The 24,516-nt window shown below is 40.9% G+C and overlaps 1 protein-coding gene across 3 annotated transcripts; it reads right to left on the bottom strand.

Annotated features, from left to right (window-relative positions):
• Window positions 1-1,260: 1,260 nt before the first annotated feature.
• YWHAQ (tyrosine 3-monooxygenase/tryptophan 5-monooxygenase activation protein theta) lies at window positions 1,261-24,298 on the bottom strand. Of its 3 annotated transcripts, none has more exons than XM_069805823.1 (6): window positions 24,142-24,298; window positions 22,526-22,910; window positions 6,545-6,668; window positions 3,859-4,022; window positions 3,395-3,490; window positions 1,261-2,334 (listed from the first exon to the last, which is right to left on the bottom strand). In XM_069805823.1, the coding sequence occupies exons 2-6, from the start codon at window positions 22,817-22,819 to the stop codon at window positions 2,275-2,277; spliced, it is 738 nt and encodes a 245-aa protein (XP_069661924.1). In that variant the 5' UTR covers window positions 22,820-22,910; window positions 24,142-24,298; the 3' UTR covers window positions 1,261-2,274. The 3 variants fall into 3 exon arrangements, with proteins under 3 accessions (XP_069661924.1, XP_069661925.1, XP_069661926.1); XM_069805824.1 differs by having other exon boundaries at window positions 22,526-22,913; window positions 24,142-24,289; XM_069805825.1 differs by having other exon boundaries at window positions 22,526-22,902; window positions 24,133-24,277.
• Between the last annotated feature and the right edge of the window lie 218 nt (window positions 24,299-24,516).

The raw sequence follows: 24,516 nt of genomic DNA, 5'->3' as shown, positions 1-24,516 counted from the left end.
TGTTCCTGTAAGGAAAACTGACAGCTATCCCAACAAGTTGCAAAAGGAAGGAAACAAGAGAACAGCGTTAGCTGACAATGTAATGCACGCTAAGACAGCAGCACTCCAGAAGACAGCAAACAAAGCAAACTCTTACATGAGTAGATAAAGTTCATTCCTAACATCAGTACCGAAACATCTTTACTAGAGAATGGGAGCACTTTGGAGTTAAAAACCTTTATGAAACAAATAAAGGATCAATAAGAAATGCACGGGGGAGGGGAAGAAATTATGAAACCAAAACACCAATTACGAAGCATATGAGTTTATGTAGAATCCTGCCACACAATACTTTGACAGCAATTCAAAGTGACTGCATGAAGAAAATGGAATTGATACAGTTTTGTTGGGTTTTTTGTTTGTTGTTTCTTTTTAAAAAAAAAAGCAATGCATGTCAATTGAAGCACATAATCTGAACAGTTTTATTGTAGGAACACTCATTGTGCACACTCAAAGAATGAACAAAAACATGGAAGGTGGAAGCTGTACCATCAGAAGCCTGCAAGGACTAGAAATATGTCCTTTTTCATAATGTCATATCCTGTCTAGCCAGGACACTAATAGGAGTTAAATATTTTCAAAAACCCACCAACATGGGAAACTAAGAGGTAGAGGTTTAGGAAAAAACTCTTAAGAGATCTAGGGGAGAAAAGAAAAAAAAAAAGGCGGGGAAAAAAGCGCAGAGCCATGTATTATTACAAAAAGCTCCAAGAATTGGGGGAAACAGTAATACTAAAAGCAGTCTAAGAACAACAGAAAGCATATTATGATGTGGCAGCACACGAACTACTGTTCTAGAGCAGGACAAATTCCTCTGCATTACTACAAGTGTAGCTGGAACACTGTAATAATAACGATGACCATCAGTGAAAAAAACACAACAGGAGAACAGATCAGAGAATTTCAAGCAATTATAAAAAAATGCATAATTTAGATGAGAAGATTTGCATGCCATGGAAGAATACCAAGAAATTGGCTATTTTTTCTTAGGTCATTATTAAGGTGAAGCCATTAGCTCAAGTGGATTTAGTTATTAAGAAGTCCACATGTCAGGTTAACTGTGAAAAGTTATGCAGGATATTTTCATAAAATGAGTTCATTTAAGAGCAGACTTTTTAAAAGTATGCACTAAATTTGAGAAAGATACTTCTAGCACAAGATACTTACATTTAAGTTTAGCCCTTAAGTGATTACATGGAATTGTTACAAGTCAACAGTAAGTGGTTTATAAAATGTAATTTTATTTAATGTTACTTTGCTGTTACAGAGGGCATAACATTTTCACAAGGCTTTTTTGGGACTACAGTCAATGATTAGCAACACACAATAGTGGTCCAAACTCTCTAAATAACAATCACTGGACAAACTTGACACCTTCTCACATGTGCACAAACCTGCATGGAAAAGTACTAAATTTTATACTTGGACATGTGAACTTCAATTGGTTTTCCCATTCCAGTGTATTAAGAAATGACATGCACTTTAGTCTGCCAAAAAGCACTGCCTGTACTCCGGCAGTAACATGCTGCTTCTAATACATAGTAAAGTGAATACCAGAACTACAAAGGCAGGAGTGTAAGTGAACTTTTATTGGGAAGGGATATCAACTTAAACAGCAGCAACTGAAGATTAAGAGAAGCCCCTGTTTTCGAACACACAAGCTTCTGTATTACATGATACAGGAAGCAAGTCAATTTGTCATTTTCCAAACTAGAAATGCTCAACTTGATCTGGCCCAATACTTCCATATTCCTACTGAAAAGGATACACAGTAGCATGTGAAAGTCAATTATGGAAAGGAAACCCTGCAGAATAAGAAGGGAATGTGGAGAATTAAAAGCTATGTGGAACACTCTTTAGTTGCAATTAACTACATTTTCATATCTTACTGTAATACAAAACACAGTCAACTGGCAGGAACTGGTTCAGATTTCTTTTTAAATACCAGGTACACTTTAGTCCGCTACATAAGTGTTTGGAAGTTACTTATGTTTATATGAAATGAAGCTATTAATACTTTTCTACAGCAGTAACCGCACACCAGGAAGGCCAGGACAAACACAAATCAAGGAATGGAGTTTTCCCAAAGCTGCAGTGTGAAAAGACTATAAATTGATTTCCGTACACATGGATGGGTTTTCTTTGCTATAGGAAATCCAAGTGGAGCTATAAGGAATGGAGACGTGTAAAAAGGTTTCTTGAGAAGGAAAGGGAGAATGACACCCCACGTGCAGTTTAGTTTTCTGCACCTTCTGCAGCATCACATTCTTCTCCTGCACTGTCTGATGTCCATAACTAGAAAGAAAAGAAAAACAGTGTCAGCTTTCAGACGCAGAGCTTTACTTCCAAAGAGGGACAATTATTGACTGTATAGAAATGACAATGAATTAGACTTAAGGATGTCTACGAAGTACCAGTGCACAGAAGTATACTTGCTTGGAGAGAGGTAATTGGAAATCGTTCCCCATGCACAGGGCACAACTAGCTATGCACCTCAGGTATTAGAGGCAGAGCAGTGTTCTGAACAGATCCAGGCTTTTGTGCTTAATAGCAAGTTATGCCATTGATCCTAGATCATTCAACAAGTCTGAATGGTAGCTTCAAGAGCAACATCAATTTCAAAAGCAGCGGTCTGAATCCTGAAAGTGAAGATTGCCATTTTGGTTATTGAAGCTAAGCATTTTACAGTGCTAATAAAAAAGATTTTCCTACTGAAGTCGTATTGCAAAATAATAAATGTTGCTGTAATTTTAAATGCAGTGAAATGCAGAGAGGATATTCCCTAAAAAATTGCCTTAGTTACATATTTTAATAGAACCTAGTGGTTCCATTAGGCACTTTTCTTAAATGGTTAATCATTATAATACGTACTCAAACATCAACTGATTTTATTCTTAATACATTGAAATTCTGGATCTTTTAAATGAAAATCAGTAAAATGAATAAAGCAAGCTGCACTGGAAATACAACAGGAAAGACATTTTGTTTCTGAGGTAGTCATCAAAAAGCTTGATTAAGAATCCCTGACAGATCACAGACTACTATTTTTTGACTCCTTGTCCCATCTTGTATGTTGTTAGCTGAATGCACCTTCTCCCCCTCCACTGAAAAGGCCATCAAACAACGAAGAATGTGAGCTATCCAAGCTGTTATTCTAGATTACACAGCATGAAGTTGCTGACATCAACTTACACTATATTCAAACTAAATTATGAAAAGGTATAGTAGGGTAAACAGCCCAAATCAGTGCTATGTTTTTGTGCTAGAGCGAAAGGGTTTTGTTTCATCACAAATTCAGTCCTACTAAGCAAATACATGGTTACAGAACCAGATAGCACATAAAAAGGCAACTTACTGTTAGGTTGTCTCTAAGCAACTGCATGATGAGAGTACTGTCTTTGTATGAGTCTTCGTTCAGTGTATCAAGTTCTGCAATAGCCTCATCAAACGCCTGGAATAATTAAACTGTCTTTAGTCTTTCTATTAACTGATCATTAAACAACCAGAAGCTAAACCTATCAGTAATGGTAGCTTAAAAAAAAGTTACATTGGAAGTTAATGTCCTGAATTGCTTTGTTTGAAACAGAAGCATAATAAAGGCATAATAAAAACTTGCCATGTTGCTGAAAATTTAAGTCACATTGTAAATACAGCCCACTTGTGTCCCTTTAATCCCACTAACAATATGAGCTTGGAAACCAGATACATTAAATAGGATCATTTCCTGCATAAACTCTAGGAAATAATCATTCACGTTATTTTAAGCATAAACTCTCTTCTACTGTCCCTGCAGGCATACAGAAGAAAGAAGTAACTTACTGTCTTTGCCAGTGTGCAGGCAAGCTCAGGATTGTTGAGAATCTCATAATAAAATACAGAGAAGTTAAGAGCTAGACCCAAGCGAATTGGATGTGTTGGCTGCATCTCCTTCTTGCTGATATCAAATGCCTCCTGGTAAGCTCCCTGTGAGTTTTCTATTGTTTCTGTTAAAAGAATGAGAAACATTAAGGGTTTTTTGGGTCCTTTTTTTTTTTAAATAAGCTATGACTACCTAAAGTACTCCATTAGTAGGAGACTGAACAGTCCTCTATTTAAGCCCACTCTTAGCAAAACACTGCACTTTAATCAAGGCAACTATTTTAAACCCATTTTAAAGTACAGCTGCCCCACTGACAAAACACAGGGAGCTAATTAAGCTACTACAGAGCAAAGGTATTCAAAAGACAGATAAACACGCAAAAATTAGTAAATACAAACATCCAAGATGACTGTATTGCCTCAATGGCCTTTGATACTTCAGGTACAAAAAAAAAATATCTGTGCATTACTTTTTCTACAGAACTCCTGCTTCATTCCTTGCACAGAACAGACATGCTCCTGTGAGTTGGGTATGCAGAGTAAAGAAGGCTACTTACTGTCTGTACAGCCCTACTGCTTCTTGAGGAAGTTTGGAAGGCATGTACTGCATGTTCCTGAAAAACTGAAAGTCTGCCTCCAAAAATTGGGCGTAGATAGGTCAATATAAAAAAAAACAAGGTCATGCCCAAAATAACTGGGAGAAATACCACAGAGAAAAGAGGTTACCAGACCAGAGTGAGTACTTTAAGAGTGTGACATATAGTCTATTCCAGATTCTCTTCCAGTAGACAACCAAAGGGCCAACAGCTACCCTAAACATGCCTGCAGAATGGAAGGAGACTGCATGAAAAGAAAGGCCATTGTCAGAGCTCAGAATAGAGCTCTCTGAGGGAGCTAACACCATAATTGCTCTAGAAAGGGCTGGGAAAAAAAGAGTTTGGTAAGTAAAATCTGTTAAGTATTCAAAAGAGTCACAACACAGACTTGGGTTTTTCAGTACTCACACTGTAATGAGTGCTAATGGACTATTCATTTGTTGAGAACAGGTGAAAAAAGGCAAGAAACCTAGCAAATGCAGGAAATAAGTTAGCTTATAAGTACATAAAATATATTTGAAACTGAGAAAATAAACAGATGTTTAGAGGTGGAACATCAGAAAAGCTTCAAGTAAAACTCCTAGAAGTTTGCAAGGAGCCAAGCACAAAATGTACGCATGGTGATACATATAAGCTGTAACTTCCCCGCAAAACACCAAGATCTGCTAATAAGTTTATCAATCAGTCCCTCTTTTACAGTAAACACCCATATCAGCACGCATATCACTTTAAATGCAGTCTTTTTAGCCAAGATAAACTGCTATTTCTCTGCTGAGTCAAGCCCACAGATTTGTAACTGTTGCTTGAGACAAAATATAAATCAGATTATCTTTGTGAAAACCAAAGACAAGTTGTCTCTGCTACACTTGGACCTGCTGTTGTCATTCGAATCAGGCAAAGGGTTAAGAATTTCTGAATGCAACTCATTAATGCAAAGTCTTTTACTCTATTTTGTGTATTTTCATCTTTCAACTTAAAGGCTCCTACAATACAAGGAGGCTAACAAAGCCTTTATTTAAATGACAAATCAGCTCTGTCCTCCTACTTTGCAATTCAATCGGTTTAAAATAGCCAACGCTGTCAGATGCCTACAATGCCCAACCCAAAGGGACAGTCACTTCAGCACTCTGCCCACTCCAACACACTCCTTTCTGTGTCACAGCATCATTGCAGGACTAATTTTAGTTTGTTATGTAGAAACGTATCACTAGCTTATGCCATACCAAGAGTTTTTAACATCACAACAGTATCTGGGCACCTTGCAAGACAGTTCTAACACTTAATTCAATACATCCTCTGAATAGAGAGTTAAAATCCTCCCCAGAAGAGCATCCTGAGTTACTTACAACCACCTATGCACATCTTCTAACTTCAAGGAATGTTCTACATTCTCAGGATGCCCAGTATCAAGTGACAGTACCAGCTGTGAAGTTTTCCAGGCCTTTTCTGCTGGATCCAAAATGGCAAACTAAAATTACAGGGACAGTATTATCCCCGTGAACATCAACCGTTTCAGAGCGCAGCTCACACTTTTTTGGATAGTTTACCGACCTAGTAATTTTGTTGCTTCTTTATAACCTTAGGTGACTACAATGAAGCCTGCTTCACACTGAAATGATTAAAACTTACAGATCAACAGAACTCCATCATGGAGTAAAAAATGTTGCAGAAACCTGTTTACTCTTCCTCACCAACTTTATTTTAGTAAATAAATACAAACAAACAACATTAAATATGTTAGCAGACCTTCACCTAACTTGTTCTCCAGAAGCTCTGAATAAGCATTATGGAACATCTATCCAGAAATTTAGGATAGATGGCAGGAATACCAGCTAAAATTCCCTAGCCTACTATGCTTAAGGTCTATTCAGAATTTTACTCTCTGCGTAAACACTGGAGATTTCCAACAGAAACGTAGTTGTTCCCACTCATCTAACTCACATGAATTCAGAGTAAGATACGGGCATGTGTACTTCATTTACTGTTCTCACCCATGGCCCAAACCTGAAGTTCATTAGCTATCAAAGACCCAAAGACCACAAGGTACTTACGTTTTCTGTCATCACCACAGGCAACTTCAGCAAGGTATCGGAAGTAGTCTCCCTTCATCTTCAGGTAGAACACCTTGCTCTCTGGATTAGTTGCATTAGCTATTAAATATTTGTCCAACAGCTCCTGAAACAACAAAAAAGACAACGACATATTACATACACTGTTGCAACTAAGTTCAATCTATTTTTCGTCTCTCCAGAAAGTCCGGATGGACTCAAATGTTTGCTACAAGGAAAAAAGGAGTTTTAAGGGCATTTTAGATAGAGGCACACTCATTTAAACAACCTGTGTAAAGGCACAAAGCTAGAGAGTACATTAAAATGACCAGTCATCATCTGATCATACTGCAGAAAAAGTAACAAGAAATGGTTTAGTGGCATATAGTTTCAGGACCGAGTTTACTTTCAGGATATGCACTTCTCATTTCAGAAATGTTGTTGCAAATGAGTAAGCTTTTACTGGAAAAATGAAACACTATGCAGAAAGTTTCAAAGCTATTTATAAATAAGAACTTATTCCCACTTCACAGGAAAAAAAAAAGTAAGAAAAACAACTCTGCTAATTTTTTTTATAAATTGCATTCATGAGACTTGTGATAAGGAATCTCCAGCCCACCTACCAGAGAGCACCAAGGATTCACACCCATCTATTCGGTAGCCAGCCTCCAGCACAGCGGGGAGGCATCCTTCATGTCTGCCCTGCTGCTGCCGGGAACGGGAAGAGCTATCTAGTGCTCTAGCACACCCTGAACTGCTGCTAAGGTTGCTCCCTTGGCTCACAGCTCTCCTATCTGATAGCCAGAGGGACAGGGAAAGGTTTACAAGCCTCCAGCAAGAGGAGATAAGTCTCTCTCCAAGGCTACAAGGCCTCCTAGCCCTTCCAAGGCAGGGGTGAAGGTGAAGGAGAGAAGAGGCACAGGATTTTTCCCCAGTGAACGGGGTACTTCAGAGAACTGATGAGGAGGAAAACAGTTTCTGGCTCACCTCCTTGTCCCTGAGACCTGGCAATTTTACCCAACTCATTGCCACAACCAACCCATCTTCTCTGGAGTTGACAAAAGATGCAAATAAGCTCTAATAGACTCAGGGAAAATCCCACAATACTCAGAGCAACTTTACACTAAGAATTTAAGTGATAAAGATCTGCATCCAGTTACTTGGAAAATAAACAGGTCATAAAAGCAGCAGAAAGTTTCCACAAAGCTTGCAAACTGTGGTTAGTTAAGTAAGATTTTTGTTACAGGAACATATATCCAAATTCATGAAACAGCTACAAAGAAAATGTTTAAGGAACTGTACGCTTTCAAGGCAAAAACCAGGAGCATTTTAATTAGCAACTGTAGCACTATAATCAAAATGAGCTAATTTGAGACACAAACCTACTCCCTAGCATGCGACCATACCATTATTACTTCCTTTAATAATCAACAGTAGCAGAGCAATCCTGCTGAAAGCACATACTCATTCCAATTCCATTTGAGGTGTTGGCAATTATTTTAAATCAACACGTGTAGTAGGGTACTTCCAACTGGGTGAAAAAAACATCTTTGTGTCCACGCAGTGTGCTTACCACGGATGTAATATTGCATATAGCTCCACAGACAAGCTCCCTTCAGAGATCCCCCTACCAAGGCATTAAGAAACAGTAAAGAGTTGCAAGTGCTCTTATTACCACTCTAGAGAAAACAGCAGGAGGGTAAGATGATACTGAGCCTGACATACCCTTCCACTTACCAGATCAGAAACAGACATTTTTAAGGCTTTCTGTAAGGCTAGAAAACCACTGCCAAAGACTAGACACTGGCTAGTATGGCACAGGGATAAGTGGGGAATTTGTATAACAGTTTAACACAGTGAAGTATGCAAGGGCTCGAGCAAGCATGTTGAACGGTACACCTCACTGGTGTTATGGAAAAAGCAGCAAAACCTTAGGTATGTTTCAAAACAACAGTTAAGACATAGTAGGCAGATGGGTAATACAACCTCATATTAATACTGTTATTTTGCATGAGACATCCCCCGTATTAAAATGAGTTATTCCTACCCTACAGGTTTCTGCAATGAGAAAAACTTCACATTTTGGCTCAATGTTTTCTTGATGCTTTTCTCCTATGACAGATGTCAATACCAGCCATAAAAGCACAACACTACACAAACCAGTTTCAAAGTCTCAGAGACAACAATGCAGTAACCTCAAGTTTAACACAGAAGTTTGATTTTTACAAGAAACTGCCCAGAATGATGAAAGCTTACGTGTAATACACCTACTTTTAAAAAGGTTCCTTAAATCAGTCACGATCAAAGAGTAACTACCAGCCTTTAAAGATCATCCTAAGGTAGGGACTGCATTAAGCAGCAGAGATGTGATTTATCCATGTGCTCAGACTAGATCTGAAAAAACTATGCCATAGTCTAAGGAGCACTGACCAGACAACCAAGAAAGATATGTTGTATGGGATTTTAAACCAGATATTTGACATAACTTCATCTCTGATTTTTCTTTTAAATGCTGAAATAAAACTTCTCAAGATGTTACAACTACATCAACAAGGGAATTGTTTAGGTTTTGCCTTCCAAACCCTAAAGATTTATTGTAAACTTAGCACACAAAAAATATTACTGATCTTCTCACAAAAGTCTGTCTTTGGAAGGTAGCTCTAGCAGTAGAGTACCATGCATAACTGATGTGGCTTGGTTATAACTTAAAAATACTAACTAATCTAGTGTACACTAAATAATGTTTACAGGAGAGCTTTAGCGTATCTAATTTAAACTGAGCCTCAAACCTACATTCCTTAGAGCATTATGCCCACTTTTTTTTTTTTTTTCAGATGGGGTAGGCCACACGCTTCTTCCAGGAGCACAGAAGGATTCTGCCATGGCCCCAGTCCTACCGCAAACGTGTAGTGCTGCAGCCTGTATGGCAGTGCATTCTGAAAGCGCTGCCTCCACTATGCAGGTTTGAAAAACAGTGGTTCTGTGCAGATTTCTGAGAAACTGAGAGAAAAAAGTGGATGCTGGGAGTGAACTGCAGTTTTTCAGACAGCAAAGAGCGGGTTACATACAGTGCTTTATTTCCTAGGCTGTCCTCAGTTGGAGGAGCTGAACTGCCTAGTCAGCAGCTCCCACTCCCAGTTCGTCTTGAGGGCCTCCTAATCCTTACCACAGTGCATGGTAAGGGAGAGATCTGTGCCTCTATCAGCTAGGGTGGAACATCCTCGTTCTGGACTTTATGTATCTGGTTTTGGTTTTTTAATAGTCTTAAATGGAACAAGATCTCATTTATGAATCATGTAGGATAGAACAGAATACAAACAGACGTTGAGTAAAGCTAATTATTTATCTATCCAGATGTTATCTTTCAAATCATTAATGTATTTGGTACACTTAGTGAGCCATTCATGTCAGGACATCATCATATTTTCTTGGAAGGCATCTTACCCTCCCTCTAACAGACAAAATGTTGGCAGGGCAGTGAGAGTAGACAGCACAATAAGCTATATTATTTACTTTACACTCTTGTGAGTCAGTAATAGCCAGGAAAACTCAATATTTCCTACATCTGTTCTCTATCTTTCCCCACTTGGGCTTTTCTACCTTTCCATCAGAGAGCAATCAGCCAGAAACCCTCATTTTAAACATCAGTTGATAGTAAAATGAATACAGGCAACCTGAGCAATGAAGCAGACCACAGCCAACCTCAAAATCTATTACGATAAATTTTACCTAAAGAGAGGCAGGCACTGCCACAGGTATGATTCTGTGATGAAGTCAGCCAATACAGTAGACTGCCATCCACGTTCACATACAGCAAACATGCCCATCACTTTTTTTTTTGTTAGAGAAAGTTATGTATCAAAATATAGTTGCCATCATCATTAAGAACTGCAACTGTTCTTATCACCTTCTAAACCAAGACCTGAACAACCAGCAGTTACATGCTCTACAATGTCACACATGCCTCACTCAGACGCTGCCATGAAAAGCCACATGATGTTTGAGCTCAAGGCCTGCCCTGTTGGTGAGGGACTCTCAGAACCACCACCAGTAAGAAGACACAGGAAACAAAACTCTATCCTCAAGCCAGACCCTTCGTGTCCTGGTGTGGTTGCATTAGAATAGGTTTGCACTCGGACAGCTTGTGGTTGGTCTCTGCTACTTCCCCCACACCAATACATTATTCTCAAGTGGCGCGCTGGTCCTCCCGTAGCATGACAGGATTTCCCACCCCACTTCTCATTAGTGTTGCTCATCCATCTCAATTTATTTCTACCTTCACAGTGTGCTAACACTCTTGCCATCCTAATAGCACCATATTCTCATATTCTTTTCCCCTCCTACAGAAGGCAGGCTTATTTATTTATTAAAGAGATGCCAGCAACAAAGGGCTACCAGTCCCTGGAACAGATCTGCAGCTGCATGAAGGAGCCATGGGGAGCAGGCTAGGAGCCTGGCAACAATCCATTTCTTCCCCCTTTAAAGCTGAAATTTATTTCTTTTATTTTTCTCTCCATTGGCAGACTTATTCCTTTACATGCCGAGAGAAAGGTACATTTCAATTGCCTTTTTGGATCCTTCTCCGGTTCTTTCCCAGCTGAGTAACTGTCCTTTCTTAGTCTCTTTTCCCCTCTGCTTAAGCAGGAACAAGGGTTAAACATGCCCTTGTAGTATCAGACCACTGCAATTAACCTGAGCCAGAAACATTAAGCTTAATTCATCTGCTCTCATCACTTCCCCATTATTTCAGCTTTATGAAAAGCAAGCCCTAAAGGAATATGCCAGCCATATCTTTACTTGAAGTGCCTGATACAGACAAAGAAGCTCCCTGAAGACACAGCTCCTTCATAATTATTTGTTGTATGTGCATCCAGCCAGCCTCTCCTTACATACACCATGCACGCTTCCCCTGGAATTCATGCACCAGTCCCACTCCACATGCTTTCTGTTACCTGTTTTCAAGACAGCCCCTTCTTTTAAAAGCTGACATCCAAACAGAAAATCCCACCAACCTCCCCCATCTAAGCCTGTTTTAAAAGGCAGGCCTGATTGAGTCATCAAGTTCAACCACAGTGTACACTAAATACTTTTAATACAATTTAACTGTGTGGTAGGTTCAAGTGGCAGAAAAATACCACCACTATCTGATCTGTGCTGTTCTGTCTTCCCACATATTTAGCTATAAAGAATCTTGACAGCAAAGATGAATTAAAAAAATAATCTTGAATACCAAATTGACCTTTGAGAGTCATTTAGACTTGGACTTCAATAAGAAAAGCAAATACATAAGTCTCTACGTATATTCCAATACCATTAGCTAATAGATACATTGTTCACACTTACCCATTAAATACCACAGGATGAACATGAACCAGGTCAGCTCCAGAGATTGTCTACTGATCACAAGTCGTTTAAGGTCAATTTTCAAAGCAAACTAAAGATATCAAGTACCTAGGTACCGACAGAAGTTCGCAATGTGGTAAACTGAAGTAACTCAAAATATTTGCAATGCCACCATCACTCAGATGTCAACACCCATGACATGTTTGGGTCACATCACCAGCACCAAGTTATTTAATGTTATGCTATTAAAAGACTGATCTACATTTCCATTTGCACTTCTCACCAACTTAGTACAGTATATTGTTACTTTTGCTCCACCATAAGGAAAAAAAAGTCAATGTAAAAGCAACCATCATATGCAGCAACGCTCTCCAAAAGTTTGCCCCCATACATATAAACTGATTAAGTTGCTGCATTTTAGCAAGGAGGAAGGAGTGTGCCGATGTCCAAAATTGCTGGCATAGAATTTTGTGACTAAAGTCTATGTAAAGTTTGATTTTCAAGTCAGACTCTTTCAGCAATATTCTTGAGTCTAAGGCCCATATATCTTACTTCAAGTTGTTTAAAACACCTTATTCCAACACCATCTTCATCTTTTGGCCATATGATTTTAAATGCTATTCTTTAAAAGCAAACATCAGAACAGTTTGTGCAAGTAATTTGTACTTGCAGGTTTTAGTAATTTAAGACAAAGTCCTCTGCTGGGCTTTAACTCATGACACAAAAAACACCTAGAGAAAAAAATATCCAGTGATATTACTCTTTTTTGATACAAGAACAAACTAATCAATATCAATGCATATAATATAAAAATTTTTTACATTCCTCCTCACCCCATGATGGAAAAAGTTCAATGAGGTGAAGAAAAAAACAAAACAAAACACACCAGCTTGAACTTCAAATCAACTGCTCAGAAGTTCTCTACTGTCCAAGTGCTTGTCAGACCTGCCAGCAGACAGTACTGATTTTCACAGGTCTTACAGAGACTAGATTGAGTTTTATGGCTGTTTCCCAGGTGTTCCTTCCCTTCCTGAGTTTACACTGAATGTTCCCCATTTTGAGCTTTAAAGTACTTTTGGGTTGGTTTTTTTTTTAAGGAGTATCAAAGCTAGCCACCAGAACACGTGTTACATGGGTGACAGCAAGTAACTCTGATTACTTAACGTTGTACTTGCCTATAACAGTGCACACTTATTGGCCAAACCCCACAGAACCAAATGGTCACAGGCAAGTGAATAAACTGTTTCAAAATAAAACTATTTTGAGACAAGGTTCCTTAAAAATAATGCACATGCAGAGTGCATGTCAACACCAGTTTTTTTAGCAAGTTAACTCACCACCCTGAACATGGATTCTATGTCACAGTCCCATCTAGAAGATGAACAGCTTGCATCCAACAGGCACACCACACGAAGTGTGTGACACTACATAAATTCAGCTGGGGCTGCAGCACGCAAAATACTTGGTGAAATTCTTCAGTCTTAAGTATTTCTGAAGGTCCATCCAGCTCCAATGAGAAAAACCACCTACAAGCACAGCATACAGGGTTTCCACCCTAGCTGCAGTCAAGAAGTACAGCTAAGAAGTTGGTGAGGCAGCTCAGACCAATATATTCCCTTAATATAACTGTTGAATATGAACTTAAATACATCAAATGTTCCAAAGTGTTTGACAGCACAAACGATTGGCATAGGCTCAGACCTTTCAATAATGCTTCTACTCACAAATGACTGCCTATTTTAATCATCTAGTAAACTGGTATTAAGACTTCTTGACTACTTCAAGTATAATCAGTCATTCCAAAGTCCACAGTATGACTCACTGCAACCTAGGTGTGTTTTAACATTCAGCCCTTGTTTTCTTGACAGGAAAGGGAGAGTCCCCTGCTGCAACAGTAAGATCACTTTACTTTCAAAAGTGTAATTCAGCAGAAGCAAGTTCTTCATCCTTCTGGATTCAGGCTCTATGCATCAACTCCTTTTGTGAGAACATTAAATAGTTTTCATACAGACCTCTTAAGACCATTAGTATTTCAGTTTATATATTGAGGAAAATACGTGTATGCCTTTCCAGTAATGGCATGGCCTTAAGATGACCTGACAAAGCACTGTCAAAAGCAAAGACAAATGTACCTGGCACGGAAACAGAGAGTGTGACCTAATTTGTCTTTTCCATTTGATTGAGTCTTTGTCTACATAGTTTTAAAAACTGGCAGTCAATATTTAGGACTGGCCCTGAACGAAGTATCTGGAATCCCACTTAACAAATGCATTGGAAGCCTCAGCTGCAGTATATCTGCCCACACTATTCCCACCTGGGGTTGAAATTAATTTCATCTAACATTTACATTCACTGCTTACATTTCTCCTAAAACAAGAAATTAGAAAGTTCTGTGGTCCCCAAAGAACTATGTAAGCCAGGAACTAGAAGTGTGTGGAAATGCAAGTTCTCCTTTCTATAGATTTTCATCAGACAAAACCAACAATCCAGTGAAAGTCAAAGAATTACTCAAGTTTTTATGGAAGAGCCTAAAGTTTTCCAGTTTCCCCCTGCCAAATGTAGAAATGAGTCTCAAAAAAAAAAAAAAACCCAAAGTCATACCCCTTTTCAATAATTGTAAATTTTTGCTGAAGCAATGGCCATACAACACAGCCAAAAGCTTTCAGGAAAATTTTCTTGGTATCAGACAGATTTATCTCAAATTAATGCTAACATTCTTCCACGATTGCATTTTTCATATTGCTAATTCCTCAAAATACTTCAAGTGTTATTTTCCTCTTGGTAAACATGCATTACTGTCATCAAGTTCTTCCCTTCAGAACCCTGACTACCTAAAAGTTTCTTCCAGCATCCTCCATTTGGGATCTTCCATAATGTGATAGAAAAAGTCTAAATCTGCATTTAAAAATATTTCTGTGCTCTGCAGCTACAGAAGCCCATAAGGTATGATTAAATGATTGACTTAGATATATCTAGACCAACTATACTCAGAATGAACAACAGCATACAGGAGTTACATGGGTTTAAGGTATGTTGCCCTTGTGCAAGTACCTGAGCCTTTTATGACAATAAATAAACCCTGGAGGGCCTAAAAGCTTTACTTGCTTCAGTTCTGCTCTCTGTTTCGGAGCCCTAGATCAGGGGTTTGTGATCACTGAAATCCAGAAAGATAAAGAAACAGATGCACTTTCTTCTCATTGCTTAGTGCAGCTGGAAGAGCCTTTTGCATTGTCCAGCTTCACCTTGAAGGAAACCCAGCAATGTATTATTTCATTCAGTGTATTAGAAGCGTGCCAGTAATTGGTTACTCCCCAAGTGAGAAAACCTACAACAATGAAGTCTAACCTTTAAGTCACAAAATCTAGAAGCCAACATTTCAGATAACCTTGCTATAACAATTTCTAATAGCAAGCGAACCTTGACTTTATTGTTAAGACCCTGCTACCTACCTCCATTTAAAACAATTTCTGCTTACAAGAATTTTGCAAAATGTATTCAACTTCAGAACAGAACTTCCTGAAGAAATTTTATCCAGAAAATATCAGACTGACAGTCTCATAAGAGTGTATGTAGTGTATTTAGAATATGTATTATCAGAGCAAATGGAAAGTTCTCCATTTCCAGAGCCTAACATGACTCCTGTATCCAGCTGCTTCAGTGGATGGATCGTACAAATTAAGGGACAGAATAAAGATTGCTAGAGCAAGGAATAAACCTTTATCAATGTTAGAAACTGGTAAATCAAACCCTTGATTATTTTAAGAAATTAAGAGAAAGGCACAAGCAAAATCACAGCTAATTTAGGACTTTCTAGTTCATAGGTCTTTACATCTGATGTTTTGGTGGGTGCATAGAACCACAGGATGTGAAACCTGGCACTTAAATTATTTTTACTGCCTCCTATGTCTAAGTGCCCAGTTCATGTGGACTGTTATTCAGATGTACAGAGTGAATTAGCAAATTACAAGCTTACAAGTCAGCTGTATGCTCAGCTGGAGCATTCTGATGTTGGTTCCAGCATCCTGGGAAGCAGAAAGGATGAGGAGGAACCTGTAAACGTCAGGCCAGTGAACTTAGTAGAGGTATATGGATTAAGTGCCACAAATGCGGTGTTCAAGAACAGTCTTACTTACCTTACCTAGTTAGTCTGTGATAAAATTAGCTTCAAGTTTATGGTCAAGTACAAAAGCACTTAAACACAAACAGCAAGTAACATCTAGAGGCACTAGGCCCATCATTCTCTACAACCAAGAGCATAAAACTAAAAAAGGGTTAAGATCTACACAAATAAAAACACTTACTAATCAAGCATACATCTTCACCTACCAAACTTACAAAGAAAGCATAACCATGTATTGTTACCGGCGCCCTCCTCCCGCCCCCATTTTCCTCACTACCTTCCTCTGCAGATATCCCCCATTACTGGAAACAGAATACCAAGCTTCTGGGCCCATACAGAAATTATGCTACAGAAATCTACTGCTTTAATAATGTGCTGAAAAACCCCAATTTATGCCATCATAAAGAAATCAACTGCTGATAACCTTCAAGCTTGACTGTGTTCCTTCCTCATCAAGTTCTATCTTTCTGATATAGAGCCTTCTATGTTTTACTTCAAAAAGGCATCCATCATGTTAGTATCTAAGGTAGTAGAAACGCCTGCAAGACAACTGTCTAGCAGGTGAGCATGACAGTGATTTACAAAAATCTGTTAAAAGCTTCACTGCATTAGCAGAAAATTAGAATTTGTGTCTTTTTTGTCCAGTCCTACTTAGTGAGCACATCCTACTTTCTCAAGGCCACCAAACCAGTAAATGTCCTCCAGGAAATTTAATAATTCTAACTGTACAAGTGGACTGAGGTATTGTATAGACAAAGCTTTAAAAGCCTTGACTACAACCAGGTTAGTTAATCTATAGCTTAACCTCATTAAAAAATGGATTTGACACTGGAGATAGATGGGGCTTTGGCTGCCCCATTCTCAACAGCTAGTCACCTGCATCAGTATTATGATTTCTTATTTTCAATTACTCCACATCCTGCTTCTTACAGGATGTTAACATTCAGGACAAGCCTTTCAAAGCTGTTAGGAGCTATGACTTTAGAGAAGTGCAATTCTCTCATAGTCATTTCTTAAACTTTTAAGAACAGACAAGCCATTGATCTTCAGCTTTTTTTACTTTCAACAGACATAAGTTAACCCTATTCTCAGCTTTATCTCAAGATGGAGATATCCATGCAAATCAAATCAGTGACCTAAACTCACCCCAGTAGCTTCTGAAAAAGGAAATGACACTGCACATGCAAATAACATAATGGCGCAAGTTTTCAGAACCTCAGGCAGAATACCTTGCTACCATTTATCCTGTATCCTTCACTAGCCTGCTTGTATGTTTTAGAAATTCAGTATGCAGTTGCAGGGGTAAGGGGCGGAAAGCAATGACTGCATGGGATGGAGGCCTCAGCTACCATCAGAATTCCTTGAACTTTGTTGGGTTTTCAGCCACTTCAAGAACCTCAGTGCATTCTACGCTTTGTTTCTGCAAGTGTCAGTCCTTTCTTAGAAACGAATTTAGTTTTCCTTGCACAAAAGTGTAGTACTCCAGCAGCAGATTCTAATGAAGGGCAAAAACTGAGTAAAAGAAGGTACAACTATAAGTAAGGCAAGTCTGGATCATGAATTTAAGTTTCAAGCATATTAAACTAGAAAAGATTAAGTTCCACAATTCTTACCACAAATGTGTTGACATTTGCTGGAAGTTATGCTAAGAACACAAAGGAGAATCAACGCTCTCCCCATATATTACCTTTCATCAAAAAGATGACCGTTATTCCAAATGAAAACATTCAGTTAACATTCACTCCACAATTCTGGATTTGCCAAGAAGTAACGTTCCCAACCTAAGGTCTGGCTTTGAGTCATGAAGTAGCTAGTCCTTTCAGTCAGTTACTTAAAAAGGATGAGTCAATCACATTTGCTTTAATTTACAAAAGGCAAAAAAGTAATACTTGAAGCACTGTCCCAACCACTATCGGGACAACTAATTCAAGTCCAAAAGTAGTATTAACTTGGGTGGTTAGTTAGCCTGACCTCCAGAATAAAACTGCATCCTGCATAGTTCCCAGTGTCAAAAGACTGTAATATTCTTTTACTCAGATGCCAGAGTTTTACTGTTACAACACTATGTATTTCTGTATAAACTCTGGCTGTTCACTGAAAATAGGAAAGCAGAGAAAAAGGAGTCACAAGACATGAAACCCTAGCATATTGTTCATATCAGCATCAAGCTGGTACCTACTGAATCTGCAAAATTTCTGCACGTGTAAAAAAAAAAATATCTAAATTTCACTTTTCTGTAGGCCAAAGGTAACAGTAGGAAAAAAACAGGGCTATGGTCAAAGCTTATTCATCATCTCACATCAGATATTTTAGCTGACATGAGGAATCTATTTGCTGCTGCAAGAAAATGCCAACTTCATTTTCAATGAAGCTATGAACTTGTCCTGTTGAAAAACGCCACTTTGAACATTACCTTCTAGCATGGGGATTTTTGTTTTAAGTGATTAATTTTAGAACTAGATCAACAAAATGGATAAAAATCAGAAGTGGATATAGACTTTTACCCTTGTTTTTATTAGCATTTATTGTTTCTTAATCACACAAAGCAGAAGTAGTAACAACATTGCAACCTTGGTGGGGGGTGAGAAGGAAGGAAGGAAGGAAAGGGGAGCTGGCAAGAGCAACACACTAATACATGCCTTCAACAATTAACACTGCAATCTCACAGAAGATCAAACATTTACAAGCATCCTCTCAACCTTAAGAAGTAAAAACTCAAATAAGATACACCTACAGCTCAAGACTATTTCATTGCAGGCACTGTCGCAGGGTACAGAAAAGAATCAACAGCACAAGTAATGTTACTGTTGGTCCATTTTTAAAAGTTCATGATGCCCTTGCTCATTTCTAGAGCAACTGGCCAACATGGGCCTGACACAGTGCAATGTACAACTGCTTACAGAGGACATGGTAAAAACACATGTTTGGGAACAACTGAAAAGCGTCATATATGTAACTTTTCTATGCAAAAAACTTAAAAGCATATTAAAATAAAACTTTTAAGTTTCAGCTAGAGACATTAGGAGTAAGTAACCATCAAGACACAGTTGTTTCCAAGCCCTAATAATTTTAGCCATTGCGTCTTCATAGAGTTTTAAACTATGGGCAAGTAGTTGGGATTGAGGATCTCAGAAAACCCAGCAGTTTGATCCGCTCCCCCAGAGACGTTCCAATTCAAAAGTTACATTTTTTGAAAATATGATGTCACTAAACTGCAGGGTCTATATACAATAAAGCATTAGTCTTATATCGTACATTCGATCTTCAAAGTTTCACATGTTATTTCACTAATCACATGAAAGTTACTGCTGCACCCAACCCTTCTACATTATCTAGTATCCCCACCTTGAAATCATTCAGAGAATATGAAGAAACATGAACTTTGCACTCACAGAGTATATGAAACAACATAGTTCAACTTTACATTGAAAAAAGTTAAGTTGCAAACCTGTTTCTTTATTCAAGGACAAGACAGTTGACTAATAAGGGATGATTCAACATTAATTCTCTACATTACCAAAGAATTAGTCAATCAGTACAGAGACTTCAATAAAACCTCCTACCATACCTTTCAAATAAAACATTTGTGCAAGTTGTTTGACAAAGTCATACCATTTCTTCATTAAAGAGCCACTCTCACCTGCAAGACCAGTCACAAAATTAACAGTTAAAAAGGGTTCAAATCACATCTACTCCTACTTGCAAGACAGGCAGTTAAAGAAATGTCTTCACTGCTTGGCATGAGATGGAATATCTTACTGTGACCACAGATGGTGGTTGTACATTAATTAAATAATTAGTAAAAGGTTTCTTTTTATTTATGTATCTATATGTATATCTCAACATGATTTTGGATGTTTGTATTGTAGTGGTGATTAAATTTAAGCTTCTTATCAAACCATGCCCTGAAACAATGCCTTACCTAATTAGCTTGAAGCATTCTTTAGAGGAAAAGAAGTTATTGCAGATTCAGCATTGTTGCCTTTTTTATCAAAAATTAGCAGTATTTTGTAATGCTAGCACAAGTATTTCTAAATGAAGGTTTCTACAACAGTTCTACTTCATTTTGAAAAGGTATGCCATGCCAGTAACAAAAAAACAAAAAAAGCCTTTTGAAAAAAAACTGTTAGTAGTATGACTAAGAGCAGTCACACTCCACCCAATACATCCACCCTTGTTAAATCCAAATACTCCAGATGACATACAACCTTTCCATACTACTTGCCAGCAGTTGTTTCAGCTTAGCTGCCTTCCTACTTCCTAGAATTAAAAAAGCACCTCTGAGATTCAACTTAAGAGATCTAAAAAAGCTACAAGCAGTTACTATAGTAAAGAAGAAATTATCATTCAAAGAAGGAGGAGTTAAAACTACTTTGTGGCTCAGCTTTAGGAAACCGGTCCTTTGTAGTGCCTGCACATTGTGAGTTCCAACCTCCTGGATGCTGACTCATGGATCAAAGGAGCGGTAGATAGAAGAGGAAAGGCAGAGAAGCAGAACAGAACGTAACTGCACATGGCCCTCAAAGAAGGACTAAAAATCAGAAGGCTTCCAGTAGATAGCTGACATCTCCTTCTACCAAAGGAAGGCACATCTTTGCCAGCAGGGCAGAACACAGGTTTTGGTCTTCACTACTTCCTGCTGCCTTCCAGGTGAGAAGGGAAGAGAAGAGTTGCCAACCAGGCCATTGCTGAGAACAAAGAAAGACGAGAATGCAGGGAAAAATTCAGCTAGCACAGGAAGGGCTTGCCTTCCCTACATCAGCTTTGCGTTAGCATGGCTACCAGACTACCTGCTGTCTGCCATTTGATGTGACTGAAATAATTTCAGCATAGACACTGCGTGAAATAGCTCACTACCTTTACTATTCAGAGATGTTCAATCTCCCTAAGGAAACACGAGCTCCTTGTCACGATGGCACAGCAACCAGTATGAGATTTTATGCATAACCTTCTCTTAGGAACTAGATTTGGTAGAAGGACAGAGGGAGATTAAGAAGTCTGAAGAGTGAGCTTTATGTTGAGGTCCCAAGAAGTTAGTTCTGAAGTGGGGCACTGAGTAAAGGAGATCGAGAGAAGTGACAACAGCATGAATGCTGGCACCTCATCACACAGGTTCTAGCGAAACTCTTGTCACAGGAAATAGGAATCAGTGCCCTACACAAGTCACATCATTTTCACAAAAGTGAAAGTTCTACAGCTTAATGATGCCTGTAACTGTAGAAATAGCTGCTTTGGAAGACCATGACCTCTTAAATGTGTTAAGGAATTAACTCAACTGATTCATTACGCTAATAAATTTCTGAATTATTTTCAAGCAAAGGTAACTCGTATTGACTGATTTAGAAAACAAAAAAACCCTAGGTGGCAGCATGCAAGGAAGCATGAAGTACTCCCTTGTACGTGAACCAGAACGCTTAAGAAAATTCAGTTACTTCCAAACCTGTCTGCTTTAAATTCAGGTCTCCTAAACCAATCTAGGATACATTTACCTCAAAATCGTTTATTTCCTTATCGACTTGCTTCTTCCTGTTCTCATGTTAGCAAAACTAGACAACAACAACAACAAAAAGTAATTAAGAGGAGCAGATAAACCTCTGAAGATTATCTGCCACACAATTACTATTGCATTACACACATGAAGCTTCCTGCAGCCACAACTCCCTGGTCACACAGAATAAGGTCCAGCAGCCTCCACACTGCTGATGCACGTCTCTTCAGCTCCCACTACAGTACAGTACAGTTTCACTATCGATAGCATCTGGAATTCCGCTGCTTGTACCAAAATGTATTCCTAGGCTTTGATGCATGCCTGGGGTGTCATGCCAGTCTTCACACCTTAGTTTTACATTATTCCATAATTACTGCAAATTCATCTTAAAGATTCCCCTGAGAAGACAGCTTGACTCTGACAAGGCCAATTTCTATACATCTTTATTTCCCATCTTCAATACAGATGTCTTACTTCATAAAATCACATTTTATATTTAAAAAATCCTCAAAACGTCCCTTAAAGACCCCTTGAGAGTATTTTTCTTCACAAGGAATAAATGAAATGCACACCCAAGCACTTCAAATGCTTTTAACAGGTTATTAGCTCTGATCTGAAGATATAAAGGGGTTTTCTCCTTGTTACAGCTTATCTTATGAATAGATAAGCTTACTATCCACAGCACAAACAGGCACAAGGCTAAATTCTCTGCATTTCTGCAATTACGTAGCACAATGCTGCCTATGGATCACTCCATCCTAAAACGTACTCCAAATACACACTCAAAATTGATCGTGTACCTCAAATACCTCTACACATACGGGACCTGTAGCACAGTGCAGATGATCTTCCTCCTCACAGTAACCCACGTAACGGTTGTAGAAGTTACTGCACTGACTTCACCTACCCCAGCATAATACTTTACATGATATTCCCCAGTCAAGTTCCTAGTCTTATCCCCCAGTGCAGCAGCACACATGACTACTGTCTTTCTTTTAAAAAGAATGGAAGAAAAAGGAAAGCTCACACTCACCAGCACAGTGGTGCAGATGGACCTGAGCTCAGATTCCACCTTCTCCCGATAGTCCTTGATAAGCTGCATCTTCTTGTCACTGGTGTCTGTCTTCTGCTCAATGCTAGAGATGACCCTCCAGGCAGAGCGCCGCCCCCCCACTACGTTCTTGTAGGCCACTGAGAGCAGGTTGCGCTCCTCGTTGGACAGCTCGGCACCTTGCTCAGTTACTGCCTTCATGCAGGTGGCCATATCATCATAGCGCTCAGCTTGCTCAGCCAGCTTGGCTTTCTGGATCAACTCGGTCTTATCCATGGTGGCTGGCAGCGGGGCAAGAGCAGTATAGTAGCAAAAGCAGGAGAAGCTGGGGATGTCACACTAGCAATGTGAGAACGCACCTCAATACCTGCTGGAAAGAAGACAGTAATCATGACGCTAGGATAAAACACCACAGAACACAATCTTATGCCACCCCTCACAACCTACCAAAACCCAAGGGTCACAGTGAGCCTTGCCTCCCCTTTCCCATCTCCAGGTGCTTCTTGTGGAGAGACAGACTGCAGCATCCTGCCCTTCCACGCAGGGCTAAGGGGAGAGGCACTTGTCTCAAGGGTCCACCCCTAGGGAAACCGCGACCTAGAAACCCAACTGGGGAAGGCATACTCAGCGCTAGCCAAGGGACAGCAGCCTTAAGACCAAGCACTGGAAATAACTGGTTTTCCACCAGAGGGGACTTTTTGTCCTCACCCCGCTTTTTCCTCCTTGCCTTACGTGAACATACTAAAATGCTGTCAAACACGGACCTGGAGAAGGACACCTAGCCACCACCAAGCCCGGGGGGGCTGGCCGCAAAGCCCTTCCTTCCCCCCGTGTGCCACAAGCCCTGCAGGTGAGAGCCGAAGAAAGGCGGGTGCCAAAGCTGCGACAAGCGGGAAAAAAAAAAAAAAAAAAAAGCGGGACGAGCTCGTTCCTGGGGAGGCAAGGAAGGGGTTAAAACCCAACAGGCTGGCAGAGCGGGCCCGGGACCCGCCTCCCTCGAGCACCCGCGCTCCGCGGGGCCGGCGAGGCCAGGGGACCTCGCAGCGGCCGGGGCGGGGCGGCCCGGGGCCAGGCCGGCGGCCCAGGCCCCGCTTCGCCTCCTGGCGGCGGGGCGCGGCGGGGCCCGGGCTTCTTCCCTGCCTCTCCCCCACCCCCCGCCCGGCCTCAGCGGCCGCAGCTCCGGCCCCGGGACGGCGGCCCTGGGGGCGGCGGGGGGCGCGGCGGCCCCGCACTGCCGGTGGGGGAGCGCGGTGGCACGGCGGTGGGTGGGGTCTCGGCCCCGGCGAGGGCGGGGGCCAGGGGCGGCCGCGTCCCCGGGGACGGCGGGGGGTGGGGGGTGGGGGGGGTGGAGGCGGGGGGCCGCGGGGGCGACGAGGACGGGATGGAGGGCGGCCGGCGCTGCCCCCGCGGCGGGAGGGCGGAAAGAGGAAGCCGGCGGCCCTCGCCGGGTGCGAAAATGGCGGCGCTGGCTGGCTGCGCCTCCCGCTCCCCGGGGCCGCCGAGCGCTCCACGCCGCGATCACAAAATGGAGGACGCGGCGGCTGAGTGGTGGCGGAGCGGGGCCCGCGCCCGCCGCCGGGACGCGGCACCGCGCTCACCTGAGTCCGCTGCGGTAGGCCGGGCCGCGGGCGCCACCCGATCGGCTGCCTCGCTCGGGGCTGTGGCGGAGAGAAAGAGCCGCTCCCGTCTCCGGCGAGAGCCAGCGCTAAAGGGCGTTGGCACAGGCAAGCCTACCCGCTGCTCAGCCCGCGCCCACGCGGCCAATCGCGGCCTGGCCTGCGAGCCGGGCTCCGCCCCCCCGCGCCCCGACAGCCAATCCGAGCAGAGCGCGCCGCCGCGGGGGCGAGCGCGGGCAGGGCACAAGCTCGGTTGGCCCGTGGGCTGCGGCTGGGGCCACGGGGTTTCCTCCAATTAGATCCAGGGTGAGATGACGTCACTGTCGCCATGGTGACGCTTCTACCACCCCCCCTTCT

Source organism: Haliaeetus albicilla, chromosome 18 (assembly GCF_947461875.1).
Source record: "Haliaeetus albicilla chromosome 18, bHalAlb1.1, whole genome shotgun sequence".
Taxonomy (NCBI): Eukaryota; Metazoa; Chordata; class Aves; order Accipitriformes; family Accipitridae; genus Haliaeetus; species Haliaeetus albicilla.
This window is presented reverse-complemented; position numbering and strand designations above follow the sequence as displayed.

Bases quoted from the DNA above. Each gene is read 5' to 3' on its own strand.
- YWHAQ (XM_069805823.1), bottom strand. From the start codon at position 22,819: ATGGATAAGACCGAGTTGATCCAGAAAGCCAAGCTGGCTGAGCAAGCT. The intron at 6,669-22,525 runs GTGAGTGTGAGC...TTGTTGTTTCAG, and splicing joins CCATCTGCACCACTGTGCTG to GAGCTGTTGGACAAATATTT. The intron at 3,491-3,858 runs GTAAGTTACTTC...TAATTATTCCAG, and splicing joins CCTGCACACTGGCAAAGACA to GCGTTTGATGAGGCTATTGC.